This window comes from Buteo buteo, chromosome 1 (genome assembly GCF_964188355.1).
Source record: "Buteo buteo chromosome 1, bButBut1.hap1.1, whole genome shotgun sequence".
NCBI classification, from domain to species: Eukaryota; Metazoa; Chordata; class Aves; order Accipitriformes; family Accipitridae; genus Buteo; species Buteo buteo.
In genome coordinates this window covers 60,776-84,784 of record NC_134171.1, presented here as the reverse complement: position 1 = coordinate 84,784, position 24,009 = coordinate 60,776, and the positions used below count along the sequence as shown (strand labels likewise).

Genomic DNA, 24,009 nt, shown 5'->3' with positions numbered 1-24,009 from the left:
CCCCGGCCCGCCCCGCGCCGTGCCCAAGTGTCCGGGGCCGCCCCGTGCCGCCCCGGCCCGGCCCCGCGCCCCCGGCTCCGCCGCCCCGGGCCGGAGCCTCGGGGGCTGCCCCGCCGCTCCGGGGCCGCTCCGAGGGCCGCGGGGGCGGGGGGCTGCCCGCTGCGGCGTGGGGGGGCAGCCCCGGGCCTTCCTCCGGATAGTCCAGCCCTCCCCGCCCGCCCGTGGAGGGTCTCCGAGCCTTGCTCCCACCCGCGCGGCCCTGGCCGCCGGGTCCCACCAGCCCGGGAGCACCGAGGTCCCCGTCCAGGCTGGGGGACCCTCGGCAGCCCCGCGCACAGGGACGGGGCTGCTGTCACGCTTCGGAGCGGCTCTCCGGGCACGGCAAGCCAGAGAATGCAAAGGCGCAGGCAAGGGCAGGGCTGCCCGAGGCCCCCCCGCTCCTGGTTTCTTGGCCACCCCTGTCCCAACCTCCTCCTCACCCCCGGGGCCGGGGGGCAGCCGGCTCTGGAGGCTACGGAAGAGAAACCTTCAGTGACCGTTTGCTCCTTCCACTCCTCCCTCCCAGCACTTTTGCAGAGGCTGCAGCAGGATGGCTGGAGAGACGTCCCCCCCTTGGCCATCCTGCCTGTGCTGGACGTGCAGCGGCCCCCAGACCCACAAGGCAGCCGTGACTGCAGGGGAGGCCCAGGCCCAGGGGGTCCCATCCCACAGGAGAGCCCCATCCCGCAGGGTTGGGGTCTGCCCAACCCTGTGGGGAGCCCTGCTGTGAGCACACGCTGCCGGCGCCTGGAGCTTTTTCCCGGAGTGCAGTGTGGGGGGAGGCCGAGGGCTGGTGAGCAGCTGGAGAGGCGGATCTATGGGGAGCTGCTTCATTTGAGGTTACGCAGGACCAGCTATAATGACAGCTGGTGTGAGGTGGACAGACAGGGCTGGCCGAAAGGTGGGCATGAGGGTGCGAGAGGGACGTGCTGGTACCCCAAAACTTTCCCCTAAGAGACGAACCATGGTGAGAGCCCAGCAAATGCTTTATTGCCAAGGGCAGCAATTTCCTCAGTCCCTGGGCAGCAGAGATGGAGGCTGCCTCACTGTGTCCCATACCAGATCGGTCCATACCTACAAGCAGGTCGCTGGTGCCGAGAGCCAGCCCCGGCACCAGCTGCCCAGCCTAGGGCCACACAGGGGATGGAGAGAGCTGGACAGCCCAGCCTGCAGGACAGGGACACTCCCTTAGCGCTAATGCATTGTGCCATGCTCTGAGACCACCATCCTCAATATTGCCCATGTAGCTCTCGCCAGGCCTGGTGGTCTGCAGACAGCCTGGGCATGTTGCTGGCTCCCCCTCAAGGTCCCCCTCTGCTCCTGCTCCCTTGGGCCGGTGCTGCGCAGGATGGGGGCTCAGCCTGTCCTATGGCACTGCCTCCCCGTGCCCACACCTAACGCAGCGTGCTCAGAGGAGACGTCCCAGGAGCCGAGTGCCAGGAGAGCTGCCCCAGGCCACCGGCAGGTCAACGAAGCCCAGCTTGCTGTAGAAGCTCAGCTGCTGCTGGTCAGTGGCACCGACCTGGCAAAACACTCCCCGTGACCCTGGAAGGGAGGTGAGAGGTCAGGCCCGTACCACTGGGAACCCAGCGCTGGGGCTAGGGGCCAGTGGCTGGGACCCCTCCGCAAGGGGTCATCCTCTCCACTGCCCTTTGGCACTGGGTGCCTGCGTGATGCCCCAAGACATAGGTCCACGTGTCCCCCAGTGCAAGGGGAGGGCACGGTGCCTGGGAGCTGGGGCCAGACTGCGTCAGAGAGGGGACAGGGAGCCCCGTTGAGGGCTACCCCAGCCCCGTGCTGAGAGGTGGGGTGCAGGTGGGGCTGGCTCCCGCCTCTGGGGTGGGCAAGAGAGCAGTCGGGATGGAGTTGTGCTGGATCAAGGGGGCCTCAGTCCTCCCCAGCATGGAGAGGTCATGCTCACCGTTGGCCCTGAGTGCGCTCAGCAGGCAGATGGCCAGGCTGCGGCTGGCCCCCACGTCCAGCACGCGGGGGGCCGTGCCCAGCTGCACCAGGGAGGGGAAGCGCCGCAGCACAGGCAGGGGCACAGCTGGTGGCTCTGCGTGGAAGAAGAGCAGTGCTTCGTCCAGGACATCCTGCAGGAGACAAAAACAAGTGAGGGAACCCCCTCCATCCCCCCCATCCCCGGTCCCCTCTGCTCCAGGTGCTCCCTCACCTGTCCCAGAGCTGGGGCACCTCCGCCCAGGTCTCGGGGGTACTTGTGCCGTATGGCCGGCAGCCAGCTGCTGTCTCGCTGTTGCAGGAAGCCTTCAGCGCAGAGTGCTCCAGCTGCGTAGCCGCACAGACCACCCTCATCCTCCAGCACAAACGTGTACTCGGGGCTCAGGCTCAGGAAGCTGCCCAGCAGCCTGCCAGCCAGAGCAGGAGCACTGCTGAGCTGCCGCCTGGAGCCAGCCTGCCCCAAGGAAAGCTCAGACCAGCCAGCCTCCTCCCTCCTGCCCCAGCAGGACAGCACCCCGGCACCCACCGGACCATCCCTTTGAGACCCCCCCAGCAGAAGCCCTCAGCCAAGCGGAGACACCGCAGCCCGCCTGCAGCCAGGCTGGACAGTGGGTCCATCCCCACGGCGGCTGCCACAACCCAGCTGGACATTAGCGCAGGGACTGCCCCCCCTACCCCCTCCCGCAGGGTTAGGCCACCGCCAGCCATGGTGCAGGCAGAGCTGGTCCCCACAGGGATGCGAGGAGAGGCCACCACCTCACACCGTGGCACTGCATCACCCAGCACGTGGCCGGGGTCACCACACGCCTGGCAAGTGGGAGCCCCAGAAGGGCCACGTCTCACCTGTCACCGAGGAGATCGGGGTGGGCCGCAAGGATCTCTGCGATTTTGGGGTCACAGTCCAAACTCTCCCGGCACATTCGGTAAAGCTCTCCCTGGAAGACCCGGATCCACCTCAGCCCTGGCTCTGCCTGCCTTGCCCAATCCCTGCCCCTCAGTCGCCTGCCGCCCCCACCGCAGCCCCTGCCAGAGCACGGTGTACCCGCAGCTGCCCGAGTTGACCATAAAGAGGGACCGCGACCAGGGCTGTGGCCTCCAGCGTGTCCTGGCCAGGGGAAGGTATGAAGGTATGTGCTTCGGCCATCCAAGGGCACTGGTGTCTGTGCCAAGTGATGCACTGTGCACCACCTTCTGCTGGCCTCTGAAGCTTGTTACCACAGCCCAGCAACACTTCAAAATGAGAAATCGCCGTTCCAGGCAGGCACCCCAGAGCAGCAGCTGCTGAAGAAATGCTGCTCGCCCCAGGACAGAGCATGCTCAGAGCAGCCAGAATGGCAGCAAAACCAATACTGAAACTGAGGTCTCCACAGAGCATGTGCAAAGTGGGACATCTCAAAATTTCCCATCTCTGTCAGATTTGAGTTTGCTGCTGCTCACAGGATCAGTGAAAAGAACATCCTAATAAAAGCATTGCTTCTCAAAGGAAAGGCTGCCCCGATCACTGAACAACAAGAGCAGGACCACACACTTCTGAGAGCCATTCCCAGAATGGGCTGAAGTGCTTAGCTGGATTTTTCTCTCAAAGCTTCACCGGACACAGACGTCCAGCTTGTTAAAGTTTAGCCTGACCAGATGAAATCTGACAACAGGCAATTGAAAACAAGCCCTTGCAATGGGAATTGCTGGCAGCTGCAGCCTGATATTATAATCTGCTCTCATGCGCTTGCAACTCCTCCTCTGTTAGTTACAAGCACTGCAGCTGTGTGTTGCCGGGTACTGTATTTAGCAGGGATGTGCAGTTGTGTCCATGATGGCTGGATTTGCAGCTTTAGCATTTCCTTTAGCTAGCAGAAGCAGCAGGGTGAGGGAGCAGGGTGTTTGCTGCAGACTGTGTGGTACGTGGGGAACCCAGGGCTCTGCTGGATTTGGCAGCAGTTTAACTTGGGTGTTCAACACCTCCAAATTCTCCCTTTCCCTCCCCATCCCATCAAACTGCTGGGATGTCAAACAGAGCCAGGGGGCTGGCAGCAAGCAGGACATGGCCAACAGAAGCTGCTACCTCTCCAGCAGGGAATCATCCTGTCAACTGGATGACTGTTTGAAGAAGGGACTGATTTGGAGATGAACCTCAAGAAGCTCAGGCAGTGCCCAGAGCTGCAGACTGAGGAAGGCTGCAGGAGGCTGCCATTCAGACTTGCCCTGTTCTGGATCTTTCTGGGCATCTGCTCGCGGCCATCGCTGGAGATCAGCGCTGGGGATGCTCTGGAGGTCGCCCTCGCAACCTGGCAACCTTGAGTCTGTACCAGTTTATCTGTGGCTGTGCCTACTGCTCAATTCTGAGCTGCATCTCCCTCCCCTGCTGCTGGCTGCCAGGAGGGGCTCTGTCCAGGCGCTCATCGCAGGGAGGTGGGTGATGGTCCCTGCAGAGGCTGCTGGCCACAAGACCCCCTCTCCAGCCCAGGGGCCTGACGCGCTGCTGGACACAGCCTCAGCTGACCTGCCCCAGGCTGGCCTGCTCTGAGCCGGGGCTGGACCCCAGAGGTCCCTTCCCACCTGCATCGCCCTGCACTGCAAGCTCAGTCTTGGGGTCAGCAGCAGGCGAGCATGTATCTCGTTAGCGCATGTACAGCACAGGCCATGCAAAGGTGACTTCAGCCAGTGGGTCCAACCTTGTCCAGGGGCAGCAGCGGGCGCAGGAGGTACAGCTGGCTGGATGGGAAGAGCGGAGGTGGGTGGTAGAAGAGGTCACAGCTGTTCCCCACGGGTAGCAGTGCCTGGAAGAGACAGAGTCCGTCAGGGAGCGGGTTGTTCTGGCTCCAAACCTTGTCTTGGAGGCAGCGGGAGGAGGGTCCCTCTGAGGCACCCTAAACCCCAGGAGCCACAGCCAAGGCGCAGAGGCCTGGGGCAGCTCTGCCTTCCCAAGCTTGCAGCAACCCAATGGCAGAGCCAGGAGCAGCAGCTGGGATCCTGGCTTTGCAAAGGCTCTTTCAGCCCCCACAGATATGGACATGTTCTCACCTGCAGCTCTCCGAAGAGGCCCCCACGACGCGCCCAGGGCTCAGCGTCCCCCCCCAGCAAGATCGGGGCAGTGATGCTCTGGCACCCTGGAGGCAGCAGGAGACAGACACATGCGAGGTGAACAAATACCTGCTGGGCCAGGGGGAGATCAGCCTCCATCACACAGCAACATCACGATCCACGCTGGTCACAGCTCCAAGGATCTGCCCCCACAGCCGTGCAGCCTGGGCACAGGACCTCGCCTGGGGTCAGGCAGCCAGCCCCATGCATTAGGGTAGCAACACACCTTCTGCAACAGGGCTTGAAGCGGAGGAATGGGGAAAGGAATGATCTTGCCTCCATGAAAGGTGTAAGGTAAAGACATAGCTCCTGGCTATGGTTGGAAAGCTGCAGGCTGCCACAGAGAGCAGCACAGTGCTTTGGTGCCCAGCCAGCCAGCTCTGCAGTGCCTGTGGGAACTTGCTCTGCATGCAGCTGCTTCCCTGCAGAAGTGGTTCAAGGCATATAGCCCCATCTCACACTGAAGTTGGAGACGCTCTCAGGTTGTCCTCTGGTAACAGTTCTTGGTTTGTAAGAGGTCACAAGGCCCACAGAGCAACCAGGGAACCCTAAACCAGAGGAACAGGGGCTTCCGAAGTGATGCACGGGCATTCAAAATCCAACCTCACCTCTGTCACCCAGGCCATTACTGCTCCCATTGGCCCATGGATCCCTTTTGCCAGAAAGGCTAAGGGGTCCTTGGATTAAAAGGGCTGAGGAACCATGTCCTAAAAATAGGCATTCATTCCAGACTGTGAGAGATGGTGAAAAGCTGCTCCGATGACTGCCCTGTCCCCAGCAGCAGTGCCCCATCCTGCCTCAGTGTGTCAGGACACACAGGGGTGCCAGCCTTCCCATGGCCATTCCCGCTCCACTCGGCAGGCAGAGCGTGGGAAAGGGCAGCCCGGCGGTGAGTGCTGCTGCTGCGGGGCTGGAGGTGACGGAGGGCAGCAGCCAGGGCCCCACCGCCCAGGTGGGTAAGCCAGGGCAGCACTGGTACTTACAGCCAAAGCAGCTTCCCCAGGTCCCCTTGGGGTCAGGGTCACAGAGGAGATGGCCATCTGCAAAGGAGGCAAGGTGGTGAGCACGCGACATGGGTCAGCAGTGGGGAAGGTGTCAAGGGAAGGTGCACTCCCAGGAGAGACCCTGGCCCCCCTGGCTAGACACAGGGACCCCAGACCTCAGGGACGGGGTCCCAGACACCTTCACCTCTTTAGGGGGGGAAACAGTGGATCACCACAGAACAAGCTTCAGATGCCCTGGGTGTGCTGCAGTGCCTGGGGTCCGCTGCACTTCAACATGGCTGGATTTGGTCAGGGTGTGAATATGTGCTACGGGGCCACAGGGGCTGCCTCAGGGCTGGCATCAGCCACGTACCCAGCCAGAGGATGAAGGCACTGGCGGCCAGCAGCATGTTGCGGATGTCCCAGAGGTAGGGGTGGAGGTCGTAGAGCAGCGCCTGCCCTGTGCTGCTGACGAAGTGGCTGTGCAGGCGGCACGTCTGACTGCAGAGCATCTGGAAGGACTGGGCACGGCCACGCCACTGTGTGCCCTGTGGATGGACCAGGCTGTCAGCACAACTGTGACAGGCACCATCCCGCAGCAGTGCCTGGACCAGCCTTACCCCGCAAGCTTCAGTTGCCGTGGCCGGGACCCCCACGCTGAGGCTGTTTGCCCGGAGCCACCGAAAGTGCTCCAGGAGATGCTGTGCCAGTGGCCCATGGTGATAGGGCAGGTAGAAGAGCTCCACCAGCATCCGCACCTCCCCCAGAGTCAGCGGTGCCATGGGGCTGGACCTGGCCTCCTCTGGGGTCAGTGGTGCTGTGGGGTTGGACCTGGCCTCCTCAAGGGTCATCAGTGCCGTAGGGACAGACCCAGTGTCCTCTGAGGTCAGCGGTGCCGTGGGGATGAACCTGGCCTCTTCTGGGGTCACTGGTGTCATGGGTCTAGACTTGGCCTCCTCTGGGGTCACTGGTGCTGTGGGGCTGGTCCTGGTCTCCTTGGGGGTCAGTGGTACCACGGGGCCAGACCCAGCCTCCTCCAGGGTCAGCAGGGCCATGGGGCTGGACCCAGCCTCCTCTGGGGTCAATGGTGCCATGGGGCCAGGGCTAGCACCAACCTCATCAGTGAGCGGTGCTGGGAGGCCAGGGCTGGCGCCAGCCCCACCAGTGAGCGGTGCTGGGAGGCCAGGGCTGGCGCCAGCCCCACCAGTGAGCGGTGCTGGGAGGCCAGGGCTGGCGCCAGCCCCACCAGTGAGCGGTGCCGGGAGGCCAGCGCTGGTACCAGCTCCAGGCCCTGGAGGTGTCTGGGGCATGTCAGCCCTGCTGTCCTCAGGCTGGGTACTGCTGGGGGGCTGGGGGGGGCTGCCACCCCCTGTCCTGGCATCACTGGTGGGTAGGGGAATGTTCTGGCTGGTGTTGGCCCCATTGCTGCAGCACATGGATGGGCCTGGACTGTGGAGGGTCTCGGTGGCCACCGGGGTTCCTGCAGACTGGGCACTCCCAGTCACGCTGGGCAGAGCAGAGGAGGGCTCACAGGTCTCTCTGCTCCCCATGGTGAGCTGGTCCCCATTCCCTGTGGGGCTTTGCTGACTGCTAGCGAGGGTCCTGCTCCCACTGCCCTTCTCAGGCTCCAAGGTCACCTTCTTCCTTTCCTCCCCTGGTGCCACACCACAGGGCTCAGGGCCATGCTGGTCTGCCCCACTGGGAACAGAGTCATGGGGCTGGGGTTCGGGCATGACCTCATGTCCTCTCGCTGTGCCAGGCTGCAGCCTCATTCCTCCCTTGAGGCTGACGCTGGGGTGTCTTGGGGTCCTTCCTCCTGGCAGAAAGGAGCAAGGGGGCAGCACCTTTGGCACCTGCATGGAAACTGCTGCCCATGGGGCAGGAGAGCCCTGGGGGTGGCTGTGCCAGGAAGCTCCATCTCCAAGCTGGCAGGGACCAGGGAGGTGCCAGGACCATGGGTTTGGATCACTCTGTGCTCTGGACTTCAGGCCTCTGTGACTGGTGAGGCCACAGGCTTTGCAGAGGCAAACACTGCAAAATACCAAGCTTGCAACCTGGCTGAACCCCCTCTTCCAGAGCCGTATCATGGCCCAGGCTCCCACGCTGTCAGCCGAGGAGACCCCCTTTTGGGATGCGGCCAGAGCAGGAGCACCCACAAAGCAGCATGATTTGATGGATGCCCATGCCTGCCCACCACGACACACAGAGACCCCGCTGCCGCACCAGCCAGAGCGCACTATCCAAACGGGCAGGACATGGGGCTCCCTCAGTCCACTGAGCTCCCAGCAGAGCCAGTCCAGTGCTCCAGAGGGGGTAAGGGATGCCGCATGGTGCGAGTTCATCACCTACCTGGCTCCAAGGCCTGCCGGTTTATCTCAGCAACCCAGTCATGCAGCGCCAGCTCCAAGGCATCCTGGGGGCTGTAGCTCCCCTCCTCTGAGCCTTGGCTGTCCTCCAGGGCTGTCGCAGTCTCCATCCCTAAGGAAATGGAGCTCATCAGCCTGGGCAGACCCACTCTTTGCTTGACGGAGCTATCCCATGCCATTGAGGGCGGGCATTCCCCCCTCCAAAGAGATGCCCCCAGGATGGATCCCCTGCTCTGGGATGTCAGGTAGTGCCCAGCCAGGTGAGTCACCTCACGCAGGCTGCCATGCAGGAAAGCCTGCAGGGCTGTGGCAAAGATGGGGCAGCGATGGGCAGGCCCTGCCCTGGGTGCACAAGCTCACTGCCAGCACTGGGGCTCCATGTACAGAGCTGCCTGGGGCGCTGGGACCAGGTACCTGCATGATCAGCGTGGGCGCAGCTCCTCAGCTCGCTCCGAAACCAGCTGCCCAATGTGTGTATGGGGATGAAGTTGGCCTGGAGTTCACAGTTGGGGTTGAGGAGCAGTCCATGGAGCCTGGACATGAGGCCAGGGGCACGTCCCATGTAGGGGCCCAGGAAGACACGTCTGCAGTCATAGTCGTTGGCGTACAGGTTGTCCCAGATGACGGGGCGGCGCCGCAGGACACCCTCCACCTCCTCCAGCTGCATGGCTGAGAGCTCCTGTGACACCACCTTTGGGCCTGGAGCATCACAGCACGGACGTGCATGGAGCACACAGGCAGCGCAGTCCATCATGCGTGCTCGCAACAAGGACATGCGCACATCTGGGCACCGAGCATGGAGATGAGGGTCGAGTCACCCCACCCCACCCTCCCTAGCCAGAAGGAGAGCAGACCCACAGCCTGACCCATTGCCTGACTGGCCAGGGCTGCGTACCCCAATGCTGAAAGGCACCGCTGTGGGGCCGCTCGTTGGCGCCTCTCCTGGGACAGAGCCCATAGCTGCAGGGTTTGCAGACACTGGCTCTTGCTGAGAAGCTGCGCAGGACCACACACCCCACAGAGCCAGGCCAGGTGCTCACCTGTCCAGATGACACCAATCCCTGGGAGCAGCTCCTGGCCGATGGTCAGCAGGTAGCAGGACTGGCTGGGACTGGGAGAGCACAGAGAGCTGCAGTACTCTGGGGAGAGAGCACAGAGCATCCCTTGAGGGGCAGAGAGACCAGGAGAGAAGCTGCCTAGGATCAATGGATAGGGGCTGGGAAGATGTGTTGTGCAGGGAATACGGCATGCACGGCTGCTGAAGCACCAGCCCATCCACAGCCTGGTCCTGTCCTAATCCTGAGATCTCCAGGGCTCCCGCAGGAGCATGAAGGGACTGGGGGGAGCTGTGGAGGCTATCAGGGCACTCAGCTCTCAGCAGATAGAGGTGCTGGCTGCAGCCAGCCAAAGGGCATCCCTGTCTGCTGTGGGTGCCATGGCTGGCCAAGCACTGGGGTCCCAGGGGTGGCTGGGGCTGCACGGCTGCAGGCAGTACCTGTAGGGCAGAAGAGGAAGACGGAGGGTTGGCCCAGCTCCTGGTACACCTCGTTGGCCACAGAGGCCTGAGCCTGCGCCAGGGAGGGGAAGACGTCTCTGTCAGCTTGGCACATGCAGGGGTCAATGTCGTCGAAGAGCAGCGCGAAGGACTGGCACCCCATGGCAGCCACCTGCGGACACGGGCACAGGCTGCTAGGGTCCCTGGGCAGCAGAGAGAAAGGAGGCAGCGAGCCCCAGACGAGCTCCTGCCACCTGGACACCATAAGGACAGCAGAGGTCTGGGGTGCCCGGACGGACGGGGTGGGCAGAGCGTGTCCCCCACGCCTGCCCAGCAGATGCTGTGCACAAGGTCCAGCTGCTCCATGGGCGCCCGCCAGCCCTGTGGCCACAGCCCACCTCACTCCAAGCCCTGCGCGCAGCCACGTTTGCCGTGGGCCAGAAGCCCTTTCAAAGCAGACTCTGTGCTGCGGTGGCCCAGAGCCGCTCCCACAGTGCCACTGCCAGGCGGCCCCACTTGCCGCCCGCCACATCTGCTCCCCTCCGCACTGCACCCACACATCCACCTGCAGCGCGGGGAGCCCCGTGGCAGGAGCAGAGGCTGGCAGAGCCTCGAGAGGAGCCTCACTGCATGGCCGGGCAGGTGCTCCCTGTGCCAGGGCTGGCTGGGGGCAGCCGGAGAGGCGGCCAGGCTTGGTGCAGGACAGGGCAGCTGCTGCCTGGGCTGTGCCGCAGGGACGAGGAGCAGCCGCCCATGGAGCAAACCCACCGTGCTGGCGGCTCTGTACCCTCCCTGGGGACCAGGGGCTCGGCACCAGCCTGCATCGGCCTCTGGTGCTGCCCAGCAAGCTCTGGGGCTTGGTCGGTCCCTCTCCTGTCCCCAGCGCTGCCTGCTAGCAGTCAGGCATCCACGGAGCCCTTGGGTCTCTGTCACCGTGACAGGGACAGCACGTCTGCCAGCAGGCACCCCACAGAGCTAGCTGCTCCCTGATGTGCATCAGCAGGAGGGGTTTACAGCCCCACAACAGCCTTTGGGGTGGCCATGGGGCCCACACACAAGCATGCGTGCCCCTCGCCTGGGAGCAGTGGGGTGAAGGAATGGCCCACGGTACCTGCCTGAGTTTTTCCTGCAGCAGGAGCCGATCCCCGGCACTTGAAAACACCATGTCCTGACCAGCAGAAATGGCGAAAACAAACTCCACACCCTGCTCTTGGGCAGCTTCGATGAGAGACCGCATGCGGGCTGGGGACAAAGCAGAGGGGGTGCTGTGAGTGCTGGGAGGCAAGGGATGGAGAGAGGCAAGGGATGGAGGGAGACAAGGGATGGAGGGAGAGGGAACCACGGTGGCCCGAAAGGAAGGAGCTGAGGGCATTGGGAGGCATGAGAGAGCATCTGGAGGGGAGAGGCCCAGGGGAGACAGTTTCCAGCCCCTTGGGACAGAGGGTCTGCAGGCCCTGGCATATTCGAGCACATTGTCAGAGACCCACGCAGGGAGCTCCCCATGCTGGGTGGGCTCCTAGGCAATTCCATGTGATGGGCAGGGTCTGGGGAGGCTCCTTGTACCAGGCAGGGCCTGCGGGGCTCCCTGCAGCGGGCAGGTTTCTGGCAGTAAGAGTGGTAACAGCCAACCTGACCCTGGATGAGGTGCAGACCGTGCTTCACCCTTGAGGACCCAGGACACCTGCAGCCCACCCGTGCTGGGGCCCAGCAGAGCCGCTACCTGCCTCATGCTCTGTGTAGGGCTCTCGCCAGAGCAGCCGGTGCTTCAGCTCGTCCTTGGGTGCATACATGTAGCAGTTCAGCCCCCAGCGTTTCAGCCTGTGCAGCAAGGACAAGGGGTCACCCGAGGCTCCAGGTGGGCAATTTCCAAAGAGGCATCCGGGCAGGTGCCAGCCCACAACACCAAGAGCTCCTCAGCATATGGCATCCACTCCTTCCCCAGAGCTGCACTGTGTCCTTCCATGCTTCCAGCCTCTGCTCCCACAGAGCCCCACAGACTGTGGAGCCACAGCTTTTCGCCTGCACAGGGACCCCTGCCCTGTGTACTTTCAACAGCCACACAGAGATATAAATCTCACCCAGTGGTCCCAGTGCTGAGCCCAACGATTCGTGTTGTTTAGGGACCTCCAGACAGACCGTGCATCTGGAGGAGAAGGTCTCAGAGACCAGCAGGATGTTGCTTCCTGTGAGATGGGTTGAATTAACACCCTAGCTGTGGAAAAAGCAGGTGGGAGGCACCAGCTTAGCCTAAACAGCTTGTTTTAACCACTTCACAATGATGACAAAAAGCTCAATGTCCTGAGCAAGGAATGGAGGAGGGGTGAGTGGCCAGAGCAGCCTCCAGGGGAAGAGGGGGGATCCTTGGGGGAGACTGAGGATGGGGCTGGAGCCATGGAGGGAGCAAGCTCAGAGGTCTACTGCTCCACACAGCCCCCCCAAGGGTGCAGGCAGCCCCAGCCCTGGAGTCCAGCTGTGGGGCTCCATCAGGCCAAACCAGTCCTGCAGCTTTGCAGCAGCTCTCTCCAGGCTTGCAGTGAGACCTGTGGAAGCACTTAGCATCTTGTGTAAGCACGTTTGGGGTGGGTTTCTTTTCCCTTTCTCTTCAGCTGTGCTTCTAATTGTGTAATCAAGAACCAAACTTGTTTGTAGCCCAAACACGCAGGCTGCAAGGTTGCCTGTTGTGATGAGTGACTCTGGATGAAGCAGGTATGTATGAGCTAGTTGCCCCTCTGGACGTGAGGGGTTTCTGTGGAGCAGTACCAGCCGAGACTCCCTGGAGAGCTGGCACCTCACCGCTCCCCAAAGCTCAGTGTCCAGGAGTGGGGTGGCCTGGGGTACCCCTCTGGGAACCACACACACACATGGGGAGCCACTGTAGACCCCCTCACATCACCCCCTTGAAAAGCCCATGTCCTGTCTGCAGGGTGGCCTGACTCCACCAACAGTCCCTATACGCCTGCTGCACCATTCCCAGGTCATGCCTTGACCACTTGAACAGGTCAAGACCTTCAACACCATTGCTCTACAACCATTTTTGCAGCTACTGGGTCTCACTGGGGCTCTTTTGCACCCTTGTATTTTTCCGTCTCCTCTACAGTGAGACACCAGCACAGGACACAGCGCTGCAGCCCTAGCCCAGCTCTGGATGTGGAGGCTGCAGCCTCCTCACAACCTGCAACCTCTGGGCTGTCCCTTGCCTGCCGTGGTCTCACTTTCCTCACACTGCAGCCAGATGTGCCCCACATCACCAGCCCAGCTCCTGCACAAACACCATTTTTGGGCTGTGTTAGGTGATGTGTCAATGGAAGGGGGCCCAGAGCAGGCTTTGTGTTTACTGTTGGGATGATGTGCGTGCCACATGCCACTGCGACCTGACAAAAGGAAGTCAGGCAAAAACACCAGGAGGCCTGCATGCATGAATAAGGAGCTCCTGGACAAACTACAACACAAAACAGAAACCTACAGAGGGTGGAAGCAAGGACAGGTAGCCTGGGAAGAATACAGAGAAATTGTCTGAGCAGCCAGGGATCAGATTAGGAAAGCTAAAGCTATGACAGAATTAAATGAGGCCAGGGACATCAAGGGCAACAAGAAAAGCTTCTATAGGTATGTCAGTGATGAAAGAAAGACAAAGGAAAATGTGGGCCCTCTCTGGAAGGAAAGGGGAGACCTGGTTACCCAGGACATGGAGAAGCCTGAGGTAGTCAACGACTTTTTTTGCCTCAGTCTTTACCAGCAAGGGCTCCAGCTGCACCACCCAAGACGCACAAGGCAAAGGCAGGGAGTGGGAGAATGAAGAACTGCCCGCTGTAGGAGATCACATTTGAGACCATCTAAGGAACCTGAAGGTGCACAAGTTCATCGGACCTGATGAGGTGCATCCACGGGTCCTGAGGGAACTGGCAGATGAAGTGGCTAAGCCACTATCCATCATATTTAAGAAGTCATGGCAGTCCAGGGAAGTTCCCACTGACTGGAAAAGCAGAAACATAACCCCCATTTTTAAAAAGAGAAAAAAGGAAGAACCGGGGAACTACAGGCCAGTCAGTCTCACCTCTCTGCCTGGCAAGATCATGGAGCGGATCCTCCTGGAAACTGTGCTAAGGCAATGGAAAATAAGGAGGTGATTAGTGACAGCCAGCATGGCTTGACTAAGGGGCAAATTGAGCCTGACAAATTTGGTGGCCTTCTACAATGGGGTTACAGTGCTGGTGGACAAGGGAAGAGCAACTGATATCATCCACCCAGACTTGTCCAAAGCATTTGACACTGTCCCACACAACATCCTTGTCTCTGATTTGGAGAGACATGGTTTTGACGGATGGACCATTTGGTGGATAAGGAATGGGCTGGATGATTGCACTCAAAGAGTTGCGGTCAATGGCTCATTGTCCAAGTGGAGACCAGTGACGAGTGGCACTCCTCAGGGGTCAGTGTTGGGACCAGCGCTGTTTAACATCTTTGTCGACAACATGGACAGTGGGACTGAGTGCACCCTCAGCAAGTTTGCTGACCACACCACGCTGTGTGGTGTGGTCAACACGCTGGAGGGAAGGGATGGCATCCAGAGGGACCTTGACAGGCTTGAGGAGTGGACCTGTGCGAACCTCATGAAGTTCAGCCCATGCACAAATACAGGCTGGGTGGAGAATGGACTGAGAGCAGCCCTGAGGAGGACTTGGGGGTGTTGGCTGACAAGAAACTCAACATGACCCGGCAATGTGCGTTCACATCCCAGAAAGCCAACCGTAACCTGGGCTGCATCAAAAGAATTGTGACCAGCAGGTTTAGGGAGGTGATTCTCCCCCTGTACTCCACTCTGATGAGACCCCACCTGGAGTACTGCATCCAGCTCTGGGGCCCCCAACATAAGAAGGACATGGACCTGGTGGAGTGAGTCCAGAGGAGGGCCACGAAGATGATCAGGAGGCTGGAGCACCTCTCCTATGGCAACAGGTTGAGAGAGTTGGGTTTTTTCAGCCTGGAGAAGAGAAGGCTCCAGGGAGACCTTACAGCAGCCTGCCAGTACCTAAAGGGGGCCTACAGGAAAGCTGGAGAGGGACTTTTTACAAGGGCAAGTAGTGGTAGGACAAGGGGTAATGGCTTTAAACTGAAAGAGGGTAGATTTAGATTAGATATAAGGAAGAAATTCTTCACTGTGAGGGTGGTGAGGCACTGGAGCAGGTTGCCCGGAGAGATTGTGGATGCCCCATTCCTGGAAGTGTTCAAGGCCAGGTTGGATGGGGCTTTGAGCAACCTGGTCTAGTGGAAGGTGTCCCTGCCTGTGGCAGGGGGGTTGGAACTAGATGATCTTTAAGGTCCCTTCCAATCCAAAACATTCGAGGATTCTATTCTATGACACAGACCTCCAGAGGCAGCTGCTGTGCGCATCCTGCCAGGGAGGCTCGCAGAGCAGCTGCAGAGAGCCTGCACCCCTCTCTGTTACACACAGTTAACATGGGGTCCCGCACTGCCACTGTAACAGGGATGAGGATTCATCAAGGTGCAGCATCTGGCATCAGCAGTAACTCTGCTTTAACTAAAGTCCTTTTGCAAGGAATCCACGAGCTGCTGGCATTCGAATCACAGAATGTTCTGGGAACTTGGGACTGCAAGATTTTTGCCAAGCCCTGCAAGTGGAAAGCCCCAGAGTGCTGAAAAACTGAGTGCTGAAGCAGAGCTTTGGCAGGGTGGGCAGCAGAGCTGGGCAAGCATGAACCCGTAGCAGGATGCTGTGCCTGTGCAGTTTGCAGGTGGCAAAGACCAAGTAAGTGGAGAATAAAGGAGCAAATACAGCACTCGGATGGAATGATTTGAAATGGCTGTTAAGCTGGGCTTCAGCAGGCAGTATACTTCTTAATACAGCCAAGCATAAAGTCCTACCTAGGTAAAAGAATACAGAAGATAGGGTGTGTGAAGTAATGACTTAACATAATGAGCAATTAGTTGAACGGGAGTGTCCTCTGCAGTGCCACTGGTAACTCAGCATAAGAGAAAGCCCTAGACGAATCACTGCAGAGTGTCAGGTGGGACTAAGTAGATTTGGTGACCTCTGTGCTAGCTGCAGATGCAGAGATGCTGAGAACAGTCTAGAGTGAGTCTGCCAAGGAGCCGCACACACAGACACGGGTGGAAAGCCTGCAAGCAAGAGTCTTGGAGTACAGTCTGCTCATCTCCCCAGGGGAAATCCTCAGCCCGCCAACGCTCGGGAGGAGAGAAAAGCCATGGAGAGAAAAGCCACACCCGGCAGTCAGGGACACGGCAGTGTCCGGGGGTGACTCACAGGGACATGCATGCGGGTGAGATGGGAGGGGAAATGTCTCCAGCTCTCCAGATGCTCCACTGCAGTCAGAGCTGAAGGGAAGCAGGTCTGACAGAGATCAGGGCCTGCCTGCTTCAGGAGATCACACTGCAGCAACGTAAGGCCCTTTCTGGCCTCAGAAAGCACAAATTCTTTCCAGAATCTCCCCAGCAATCCAAGACGCACTGGAAATCATCAGGACAGGGCAGACACCTCCCTCGACAGCACTTTTGGCACTCCTGTATGAAAGCCATCTGATATATTCATTTATTTTTATTTATCCTTCTTCGCAGACAATGTTTTACATTTTCCCACGATGAACAGACTGGGAAGCGTATCATGTACCACATGATACAAGTGCCTCATCTTGTTTCTTTCCAGAGAAGAAAAACACCAGTGAACATACCGCTCACATGTGCAAACATGTGAACATACATCCCAGTCCAGTACCAGACAAAGCCATCATTAGACCTTCTCATTCCTAATATACTTTAAAACATCACATCTTGTTTTCCTTCCTGTATGTTTTCCCCAAATTTTCTAAGCTACATTTTTCTGTATCTGCATCTCTAGTCCCTGCATTATGGTCCTTACTTGCACTTGTGACTGCCCACACTGCCATCAGCGCACTCTCACAGCATGACCGGCACATTTCCCACACAGTGCACGGCTGCCAGTGCCATCACCAGCACAGTCACCAGTACATGGCCCTGCTGTCTCTGGCCCACTGCCCAGCCATCACTGGTGCACTGCCCACACTGTCACCAGTGCACTGCCTGGCCATCACCGGTGAACTGCCCACACTGTGACCAGCACACTCTCTACACCATCCCCAGCGTGCTGCCCAGGGCAGTACCCACAGTGACCACTGTGCCGCCTAGGCTGTGACCATCGTGCTGCCCATGCTGGATGCTCCACAGGGGCCCCGCAGGGCCCCAGTTCATCAGTGGCAGGTCCTGTCAGTGCAGCTCATCCCACTGATAGCCAGTGCATGGGCACCAGCTGCTAGGAGAAGGCTTTTTCTTGTCTGCACACATCAACTCCCATCCCAAGGTTATTCTCACAACCAGCCAGTGATAGATCCTGCCCACATCCTTCCATCACAGGGACTCATGGTGACACACAGACGTACATGGGGACTCACAGGGATGCAAGGGCCACCTCCACAGCAGGCAGGGCTGCGAGTGCACATTTCTGGGTCATGTTGAGCTTCTTGTCAGCCAACACCCCCAAGTCCTCCTCAGGGCTGCTCTCAGTCCATTCTCCACCCAGCCTGTATTTGTGCTTGGGCTGAACTTCATGAGGTTCGCACAGGTCCACTCCTCAAGCCTGTCAAGGTCCCTCTGGATGCCATCCCTTCCCTCCAGCGTGTTGACCACACCACACAGCTTGGTGTGGTCAGCAGACTTGCACAGGTGAATAAAGTGGCCATCTGTGCCCATGGTGGAGTGATGCGGGTTTGCTGTGCTGTCTGTTTCCACAATGATAAGCCTGGCTCCAGCGAGGCTGGGCTGGCTGGAAGCACCCACCCGGTGTCCTCGCTGGGAGCGCAGGGCAGTGGGGACAGCAGCCCCAGGTGGGGTGAGCTGGCCGCTTGCTGCTGGTGGCAGCAGGCATGCGCTGTGCTGTCCTGCGGCCAGCACACCCACAGGGGCTGGTGCCGCGTGGCACTGCCCAGGACCGCACAGTTCAGAGACGAGGCAATGGGTGCTCGTCCTGCCAGGTCAGCACCCGAGGTGGGCTTCCAACCCAATGAACACCCCCACATTCTCTCTCACGCGGATCTGATTTCCCATTTTCAGCCCCAGCCCCTCCGCCTGTTCCCCGATACCCCTCCTGCGCTTGGGCTGCCCTAGCCGACCCACACTATGCTGCAGTCAGGGCAGAGCAGCTTTTCTGGTGCCTCCAGAGGCAGCGTTTTCAGGCTTGCGTAGCCCCCACGCTCCTCTCCAAACCCTTCCCAGCTGCCATCACTCCTCGCAAGGCATGGGGAGCAGGGTCCAACCCTGTCCCACTGACAGCTCCCCGTGGGTCTGCGCCCTCGCTGGAGCACACGTGCCAGCTTTGCGATGCCAGTACGCAGGGGCTAGTGCCCACCCAGCCCCTTCCAGGCCCCATCCCCAGACCCCATTCCCTTGGGGTGCCCAGCCCTGGCCCAGGCCCCCCAGCCAAGCAGCCAAGCACATCTGGCTGCAGCTGGACTGTCAGAGTCCCAGCACCATCTGCCGGCACAGGGCAGCACAGCCCGCATCTGTACGGGTGTCCTTGGGCCGCCCGTCCATCCCGCAGCCACGGCACCCGAGTCCCGGGCGAGAAGGTCTTTCCCTGGGCCGGATCCAGTGGTGCAAGAGTGCTGGGACCGAGGAGGCACTGCAGGAGCAGCGCTGGGAGAAACATGAGCCCCCTTCATTGCCATCGCCCCGGCACCCCAAAGGCAGGCCAGCCCCCGGAGCCTCCCTCCAGCATGTTTTCCCTCACTGCTCCTGCCTCCACAGCACTCTGGCTTCCACCTTGTCACTCTGCCACGGGCTAGTACCTTCAGAGAGGAAAATTCAGGGTACTTGCCATTGAAAGAGAAGTTTCCTCTGTTCCATAGACCATGGTCTCCCATAGAAACCTATAAAAGAGGGGAAAAAAAGTCAAAAAGCAGTTATCAGTAACTGCCGTAGAGTCTCTCTCTGTACTGTCCCTAAGTGGCTGCTCTTAAACCCAGAGGTCCACCAGTTGTTCACCTCTGGGTACTGCAGATGCCTATTATCCTGCTATTATCTTGCTGGTTATTGGTATTCAAGCAAGTGGGTATGATGTCTGTGCCTCCATTCTTTCCAGAAAGAGGCAGCTGGGAAGAATTGCACAAGGTAGCACTTAACCTGGGAGGTAGAATTTGCACAGTGAAAGCCAAGCCTAGAGGAGACAGCTGAGGGCTGGCGAAGTTATAAGGCACTCTAGCATGATTTTGGGGAGCACCGAAGCACAGAGCTATTGTACGTCCATCCTAGAGTTTTCTGCCTGGGGATTTTCTTCTTTACAGAGACCAGCTCTGTGTCTCTCTGCATATCTCTTGTGTCTGTGTAGTGTCAGGCTGTCAAGCAGAGCATGATCACTCCTGTATGGGCTTTAAAAGCTGCTCTCTCTGTCTTTAATCACTGCACAACTCAAACTGCACCAAAATTGCACTGGCACAGCTCTCCCCTGCACCCTGCAAACACACACCTGAATTGCAGCAGCAGTCATGTCCCCTAGCAAGCTGTTCATATCAGGAACACACAAACAACCTGCGGGGATGCCCACGAGTGCTGGGAGTGTGACTCCACAAGACATTTCACACACACCTTGTCTGTCCCCCACTGGAAAACACAATCTCCATAAGCTTGCAAAGGGAAAATCCAGAGAGAGAAAGCATACCAGGGAGCAACCTTTCCAGTTGTCTGCTAACAAAGACAGTCATCAATGAGCACCAAGGCTGGCTGCAAGGACGTTGCCCTTCCAGAAAGTTCACATCAACAAAACCAAATGCAGGAAATACAGATCTGGAGTCAGCAAATTCCCAAGTGTTTCTTAACATTTCCACTTCTGCTGCTTGCAGGCATTAGGTGGTTGCTGGGCACCAGTGTCTGACACAATCTTGAGGCTGCAGCACCACAGTCTGCCCTGTGCTCTGCAGGGAACGAGTCTGTGACTGGATATAGTGAGCAAGGGCACTGCTGGACATGCAGCACTCATTCTGCTGTTGGGACTGCTTTCAAGGAAGGGCCTTTCTTATTTCTGCATGTAGGAAGACTTGGGAGGTATGGAGTTGTCTCCAAAGCTAGTGAGAAATACCAGTGGAAGGCAAGCCACTTCACTTGGGGACAATGGGAGAATAGGCAGGTAAATGGGTTTGTAGAGATGCAGATTTGACAGCTTCTTAAAGAGGAGGTTAAGGGGAACCTGTAAGTGTTCCAGCACAAACCCGAAATTTAGCATGAGAAGAATCTTCAGTCACTTCAAATCTCTGCAAGACCTGGCAGCTGCAATGTGAAGTCTCACAGAAAATACATTACATCTTGAACAGTGATGGCAATTAGCCATCAAGGCAACTTCCTAGTTTTGGATGAGCTCTGCATCATGGGCAACTTTTAAATCAGTCAATGCACTTTCTAGAAGACAAGGCCAACAGGAGCAGATATTCAGGGAAGTGAATGCATTCACTGAACTGGGCAGCACACAAGGGCAGATTGCAATGACTCTGTTAGTCTGGGAGAAAGGACCAGCTCTCAGGGTCTGGCATGAGGCCAGCATTGACCACAAAAGCACCCGCGTTTCCCTAAAGCACCTGAGTGCTCTGGAGCTGGTCTGCCTGGGAGGGGACCCTGATGCCCTGCTCCCTTTGGCAGGAGCCCACCCTGCAGCCCTCAACACCAACCTTGGGCAATGGTGTGGTAGGCTGTGCCACAGCACACACTGAACATTATCGTCTTTGTAGATAGATCTTCTACCTGTTTGAACATCTACATGGTTATTCCACCTACTTTGAAATAATATATATTTACCTTACTAGCCATCCCCCACTGTGCATGGGGCCAAATTTGTGGCCACACAAGGATCCCAGCAAACATTTCACCCGAAGAAATAGTTCTAAATAAATAGTTTTTCCAATAAATAAATAGGTTTTCCATTTCCCAATCCACAGGAACTCCTGCTCAGCTCGCAGTGAGGTCCTAGGAGTCCCTGTACAGCACCTGCCTGCAAGTGCCTCACTCACACTTTGCTGTGAACTGACGCTGCCTTGCAAGTAGGACACTCAGTGCCTACACAAGCCCTGCCAGCAGCAGCTCTGTTGAAAATGTCATCCTAGTGTATTCTGCCACATAAAGTAGCTTAAATTGTACCAGCAAGATCTGTTTGTACCTGTGTCTGCATCTCCAAAGGAGTGATGTTGGTGCTCTGCTTTTTTGAAGCCAGATGGGCACTGATGAGTGATGCTGTGCGTTTGTACCTCATCTCTCCCATGGCCCAGATCACTACATCAGTAACGCGTCAACACCATTACTTGCCAAACTCTGGGCCATCTGGAATGTCCCTCAGCAATTTCTTCACAACCATTAGCAACACATTGAACACATTGGGAAGCAAAGTCCTCAGGCCCCAACCATTCCCCAGCACTTCTCCTGTCCTGGGTGCAGGTCACCCAGAAGCATCAGTCCGTCCGTGCTCTCTGGCTGCTGCTAGCAATATCTGGGGTGTCAGGAGGGAGCAGGGGGGTCTGCGTAGGACACACCACTCCTGGCCTGCCTTGGCCCCGCTACAGCTGCACCCTGCTCAACAGTCTGCCCACCACAGCACCACCCTATGTTCCCTGCCAGCGTCTGTGCTACCAGGGTGAGGGATGCCTTTCCTTCCTCAATTTTTAGGGACCTCCTCCTCCTGGAGTGGGTCTGCCAGCAGCATCTTTGTCCTCTTTCCCAGGTCAGCTTTCCTACATCAGTGATTCTTGTCTGACGCATATTTCTTTTTACTATCAACTTCCCCATCCCTGCACTTTCTATTTATTTTGCGTTTATTTGCGTGGTGCTTTTGCTTCCTCCTGGGCAAGGCGGTGGGCTTCAGCAGGGTACTGTGCTGGCAGGAAAAGTGGAGATGCTTTTGCCTAGTGGGTGCCAGGCCTGGCCCAGCTCCAGAGGTTCTGTGCTGCAGAAACAGGAGTTGGGGGCGAGGGGGCAGAAGGACAGGGCTGGGCCATACAGAGCTGCCATGAGAGACCAGGCTCTTCCTGACCAGCTCTGTGCACAGCCCGCGGCAGTGCAGCACTGCAGGCGGGGGGCAGGAGGGGCACACACCGGGATGCTGCCCGCATGCCCAGGACAGAGGAAAACCACTGCGGAGTGCTGGAGGCAGCGCAGAGGGTCCCCATGCCCCGCTGCGGGGAGGGGAGGGGGGGAGTATCCGCTGGGCTGGGCTGGCTGCGGGGTGCAGCAGTGCTCTGGGGAAGAGCTGGGGAACTTCGATGGGGGGTGCTGGTCCCGTACCCGTGGGCAGAGGTAGGGTGCTGTGCAGGGGCCCGCCTCTCCGTCTCCCCAGTTCCCGGGGTCCCGGGCGCGGCTCGGGTCCCGGCGGCCCTTCCCGGCCCCTGTTCGCTCCGGGTGGACCGGGCCAGCCCCTGCAATGCCCGGGCGGGGCACCGGCCCCAGCCGCGGCCCCGGAGGGACCTACCTTCCACCACGCCGCAGAGGAAGCGCGGCCGCCCCGCCATACCCGCGCAGGAGCGGCCCTGACGGTGCCGGGGCGGGCGGAGGGGTGCGCGGGAGGATGGAGGGATGCGCGGAGGGATGCGCGGAGGGACAGAGGGATGCGCAGAGGGATGCAGGGATGCGCGGGGGGATGCAGGGTTGCAAAGAGGGATGCGCGGGCGGATGGAGGGACGCAAGGAGGGATGCGCGGAGAGATGGAGGCATGCAAGGAGGGACAGAAGGATGCGCGGAGGGATGGAGGGGTGCGCGGAGAGACGGCTCCACCGCCTGGCCTCCCCCAGCGGAGACGCGCCCGCCGCAGCGAAGGGGGCGGCCCCGGCGGGTGGGGCCGCGGCGGGGGGCGGGGCGGGGGGGGCCCTCGCGGAGCCCCCGGGCAAAACCGCCCCGTCGTGGGCCGGGCGCTTCAGCCCTCCCCGGAGATCGCGCCGGGAAGAGCTGCCTGAGCCTTTCTGCTGGAGCGGGGCCGCCGCCCGGGGCGGGCCCTCAGCAGCCCCTCGGCAGCCTCCCCCCCGGGCCGGAGTCCCCGCCGCCCCGGCCACCGGGCGAGCCCGGCCCGGTGCAGCGCCTGGTCCCGACCCGCAGCCCGGGGCCCGCCCGCGCTCCCGGCGCCCCGGGTGCTGCCGGCGCTCCACGACCGGGCTGCGGCCGCCGCCGGTGGCTGGCAGCGGGGCCCAGCCTGGTATCCACGCCAGCCCCCCGCACCGTGTCCCCCGGCGTCCCCAGCTGCGGGCGTTCTCCCGGTGCAGGCCGAGGGCAGTTATTTCTCCTGCCTTTGGAGTTTCCCGGGACCCAACAGCCCCAGGCCCCGGAGCTGTTCCCCGGAGGTTGGGTGTCATTATCCCCTTGTATTCATCACTGAGCTGGCACCTTCCCCATGGGGCCCGGGGTGTGATGCCTCTCTGGCTCGCCAGGTTAGTGAGATCAGGACTGTTTCATGTGCCTTGCACGTGACTCACCTGCTTGCATATGTCAGGCTGCTGTTTGCCTTGTGTCACACTGCTCTGAGCTGCTGACACATGTTTGGCTCGTGATCCTCTCCATCCCACAGGTTCTGGTTTGCAGAAGTGCTGCCACGTCATTAGTTCCCTATCCTGCAGCTGCATAGTCACTGGTACCTGCCTGCATGCAGGACCCTGTGTTTGATGTCACTGAACTGCTCTGCTCTTTTTCTGACCACTTTTCCTGTTTGTCAGTCTCATTGTAAGGTGGACCTGTGTTCTGCAGCATACCTGCAGCCTTCCCCAGCCAAAAGGCATCATAACCCAGAGAGCAAGTACATGACACTGTCACCACGCAAGTGTGAGGGATGGAGCCAGGAGACAGCAGAGGTGCACTCCTCCTGCAGTGAGGCACTGCCAAGTGCCCTCCCAGCAGCTGTCACCACTTGCAGCCATTTCATTTAACCCACAGGCATGGACCTGCACAGGAGAAGTGGGCATCAGAGCCCTAGAAAATCAGGATCTGTGGCATCTCCCTCTTCCCTTTGCAGGTTAATGTAGTGCTAGGAAAGCCAAGTCATGGTGTCTGGGCCATCACAGCAGCAAGGAGCATGAGAGTG

The 24,009-nt window shown here is 59.4% G+C and overlaps 1 protein-coding gene across 1 annotated transcript; it reads right to left on the bottom strand.

The window, feature by feature from the left end:
• Positions 1-1,022: 1,022 nt before the first annotated feature.
• LOC142036741 (protein O-GlcNAcase-like) lies at positions 1,023-22,538 on the bottom strand. The gene is made up of 17 exons (XM_075040273.1): positions 22,414-22,538; positions 18,787-18,838; positions 11,641-11,738; positions 11,032-11,162; positions 9,921-10,092; positions 9,466-9,564; positions 8,840-9,124; positions 8,409-8,537; positions 6,680-7,875; positions 6,433-6,607; positions 6,060-6,116; positions 5,017-5,102; positions 4,668-4,772; positions 2,842-2,933; positions 2,213-2,405; positions 1,961-2,132; positions 1,023-1,584 (listed from the first exon to the last, which is right to left on the bottom strand). The coding sequence occupies exons 1-17, from the start codon at positions 22,451-22,453 to the stop codon at positions 1,448-1,450; spliced, it is 3,219 nt and encodes a 1,072-aa protein (XP_074896374.1). The 5' UTR covers positions 22,454-22,538; the 3' UTR covers positions 1,023-1,447.
• Positions 22,539-24,009: the final 1,471 nt, after the last annotated feature.

What these genes read in the sequence shown, in the direction of transcription:
- LOC142036741 (XM_075040273.1), bottom strand. Translation starts at nt 22,453, where the DNA reads ATGGCGGGGCGGCCGCGCTTCCTCTGCGGCGTGGTGGAAG. An exon ending in TGCAGGAAAAACTCAGGCAG is followed by an intron (nt 10,093 to 11,031) that starts GTACCGTGGGCC and finishes CCGTGTCCGCAG; the next exon opens with GTGGCTGCCATGGGGTGCCA. An exon ending in CGCCCACGCTGATCATGCAG is followed by an intron (nt 8,538 to 8,839) that starts GTACCTGGTCCC and finishes CCATTTCCTTAG; the next exon opens with GGATGGAGACTGCGACAGCC.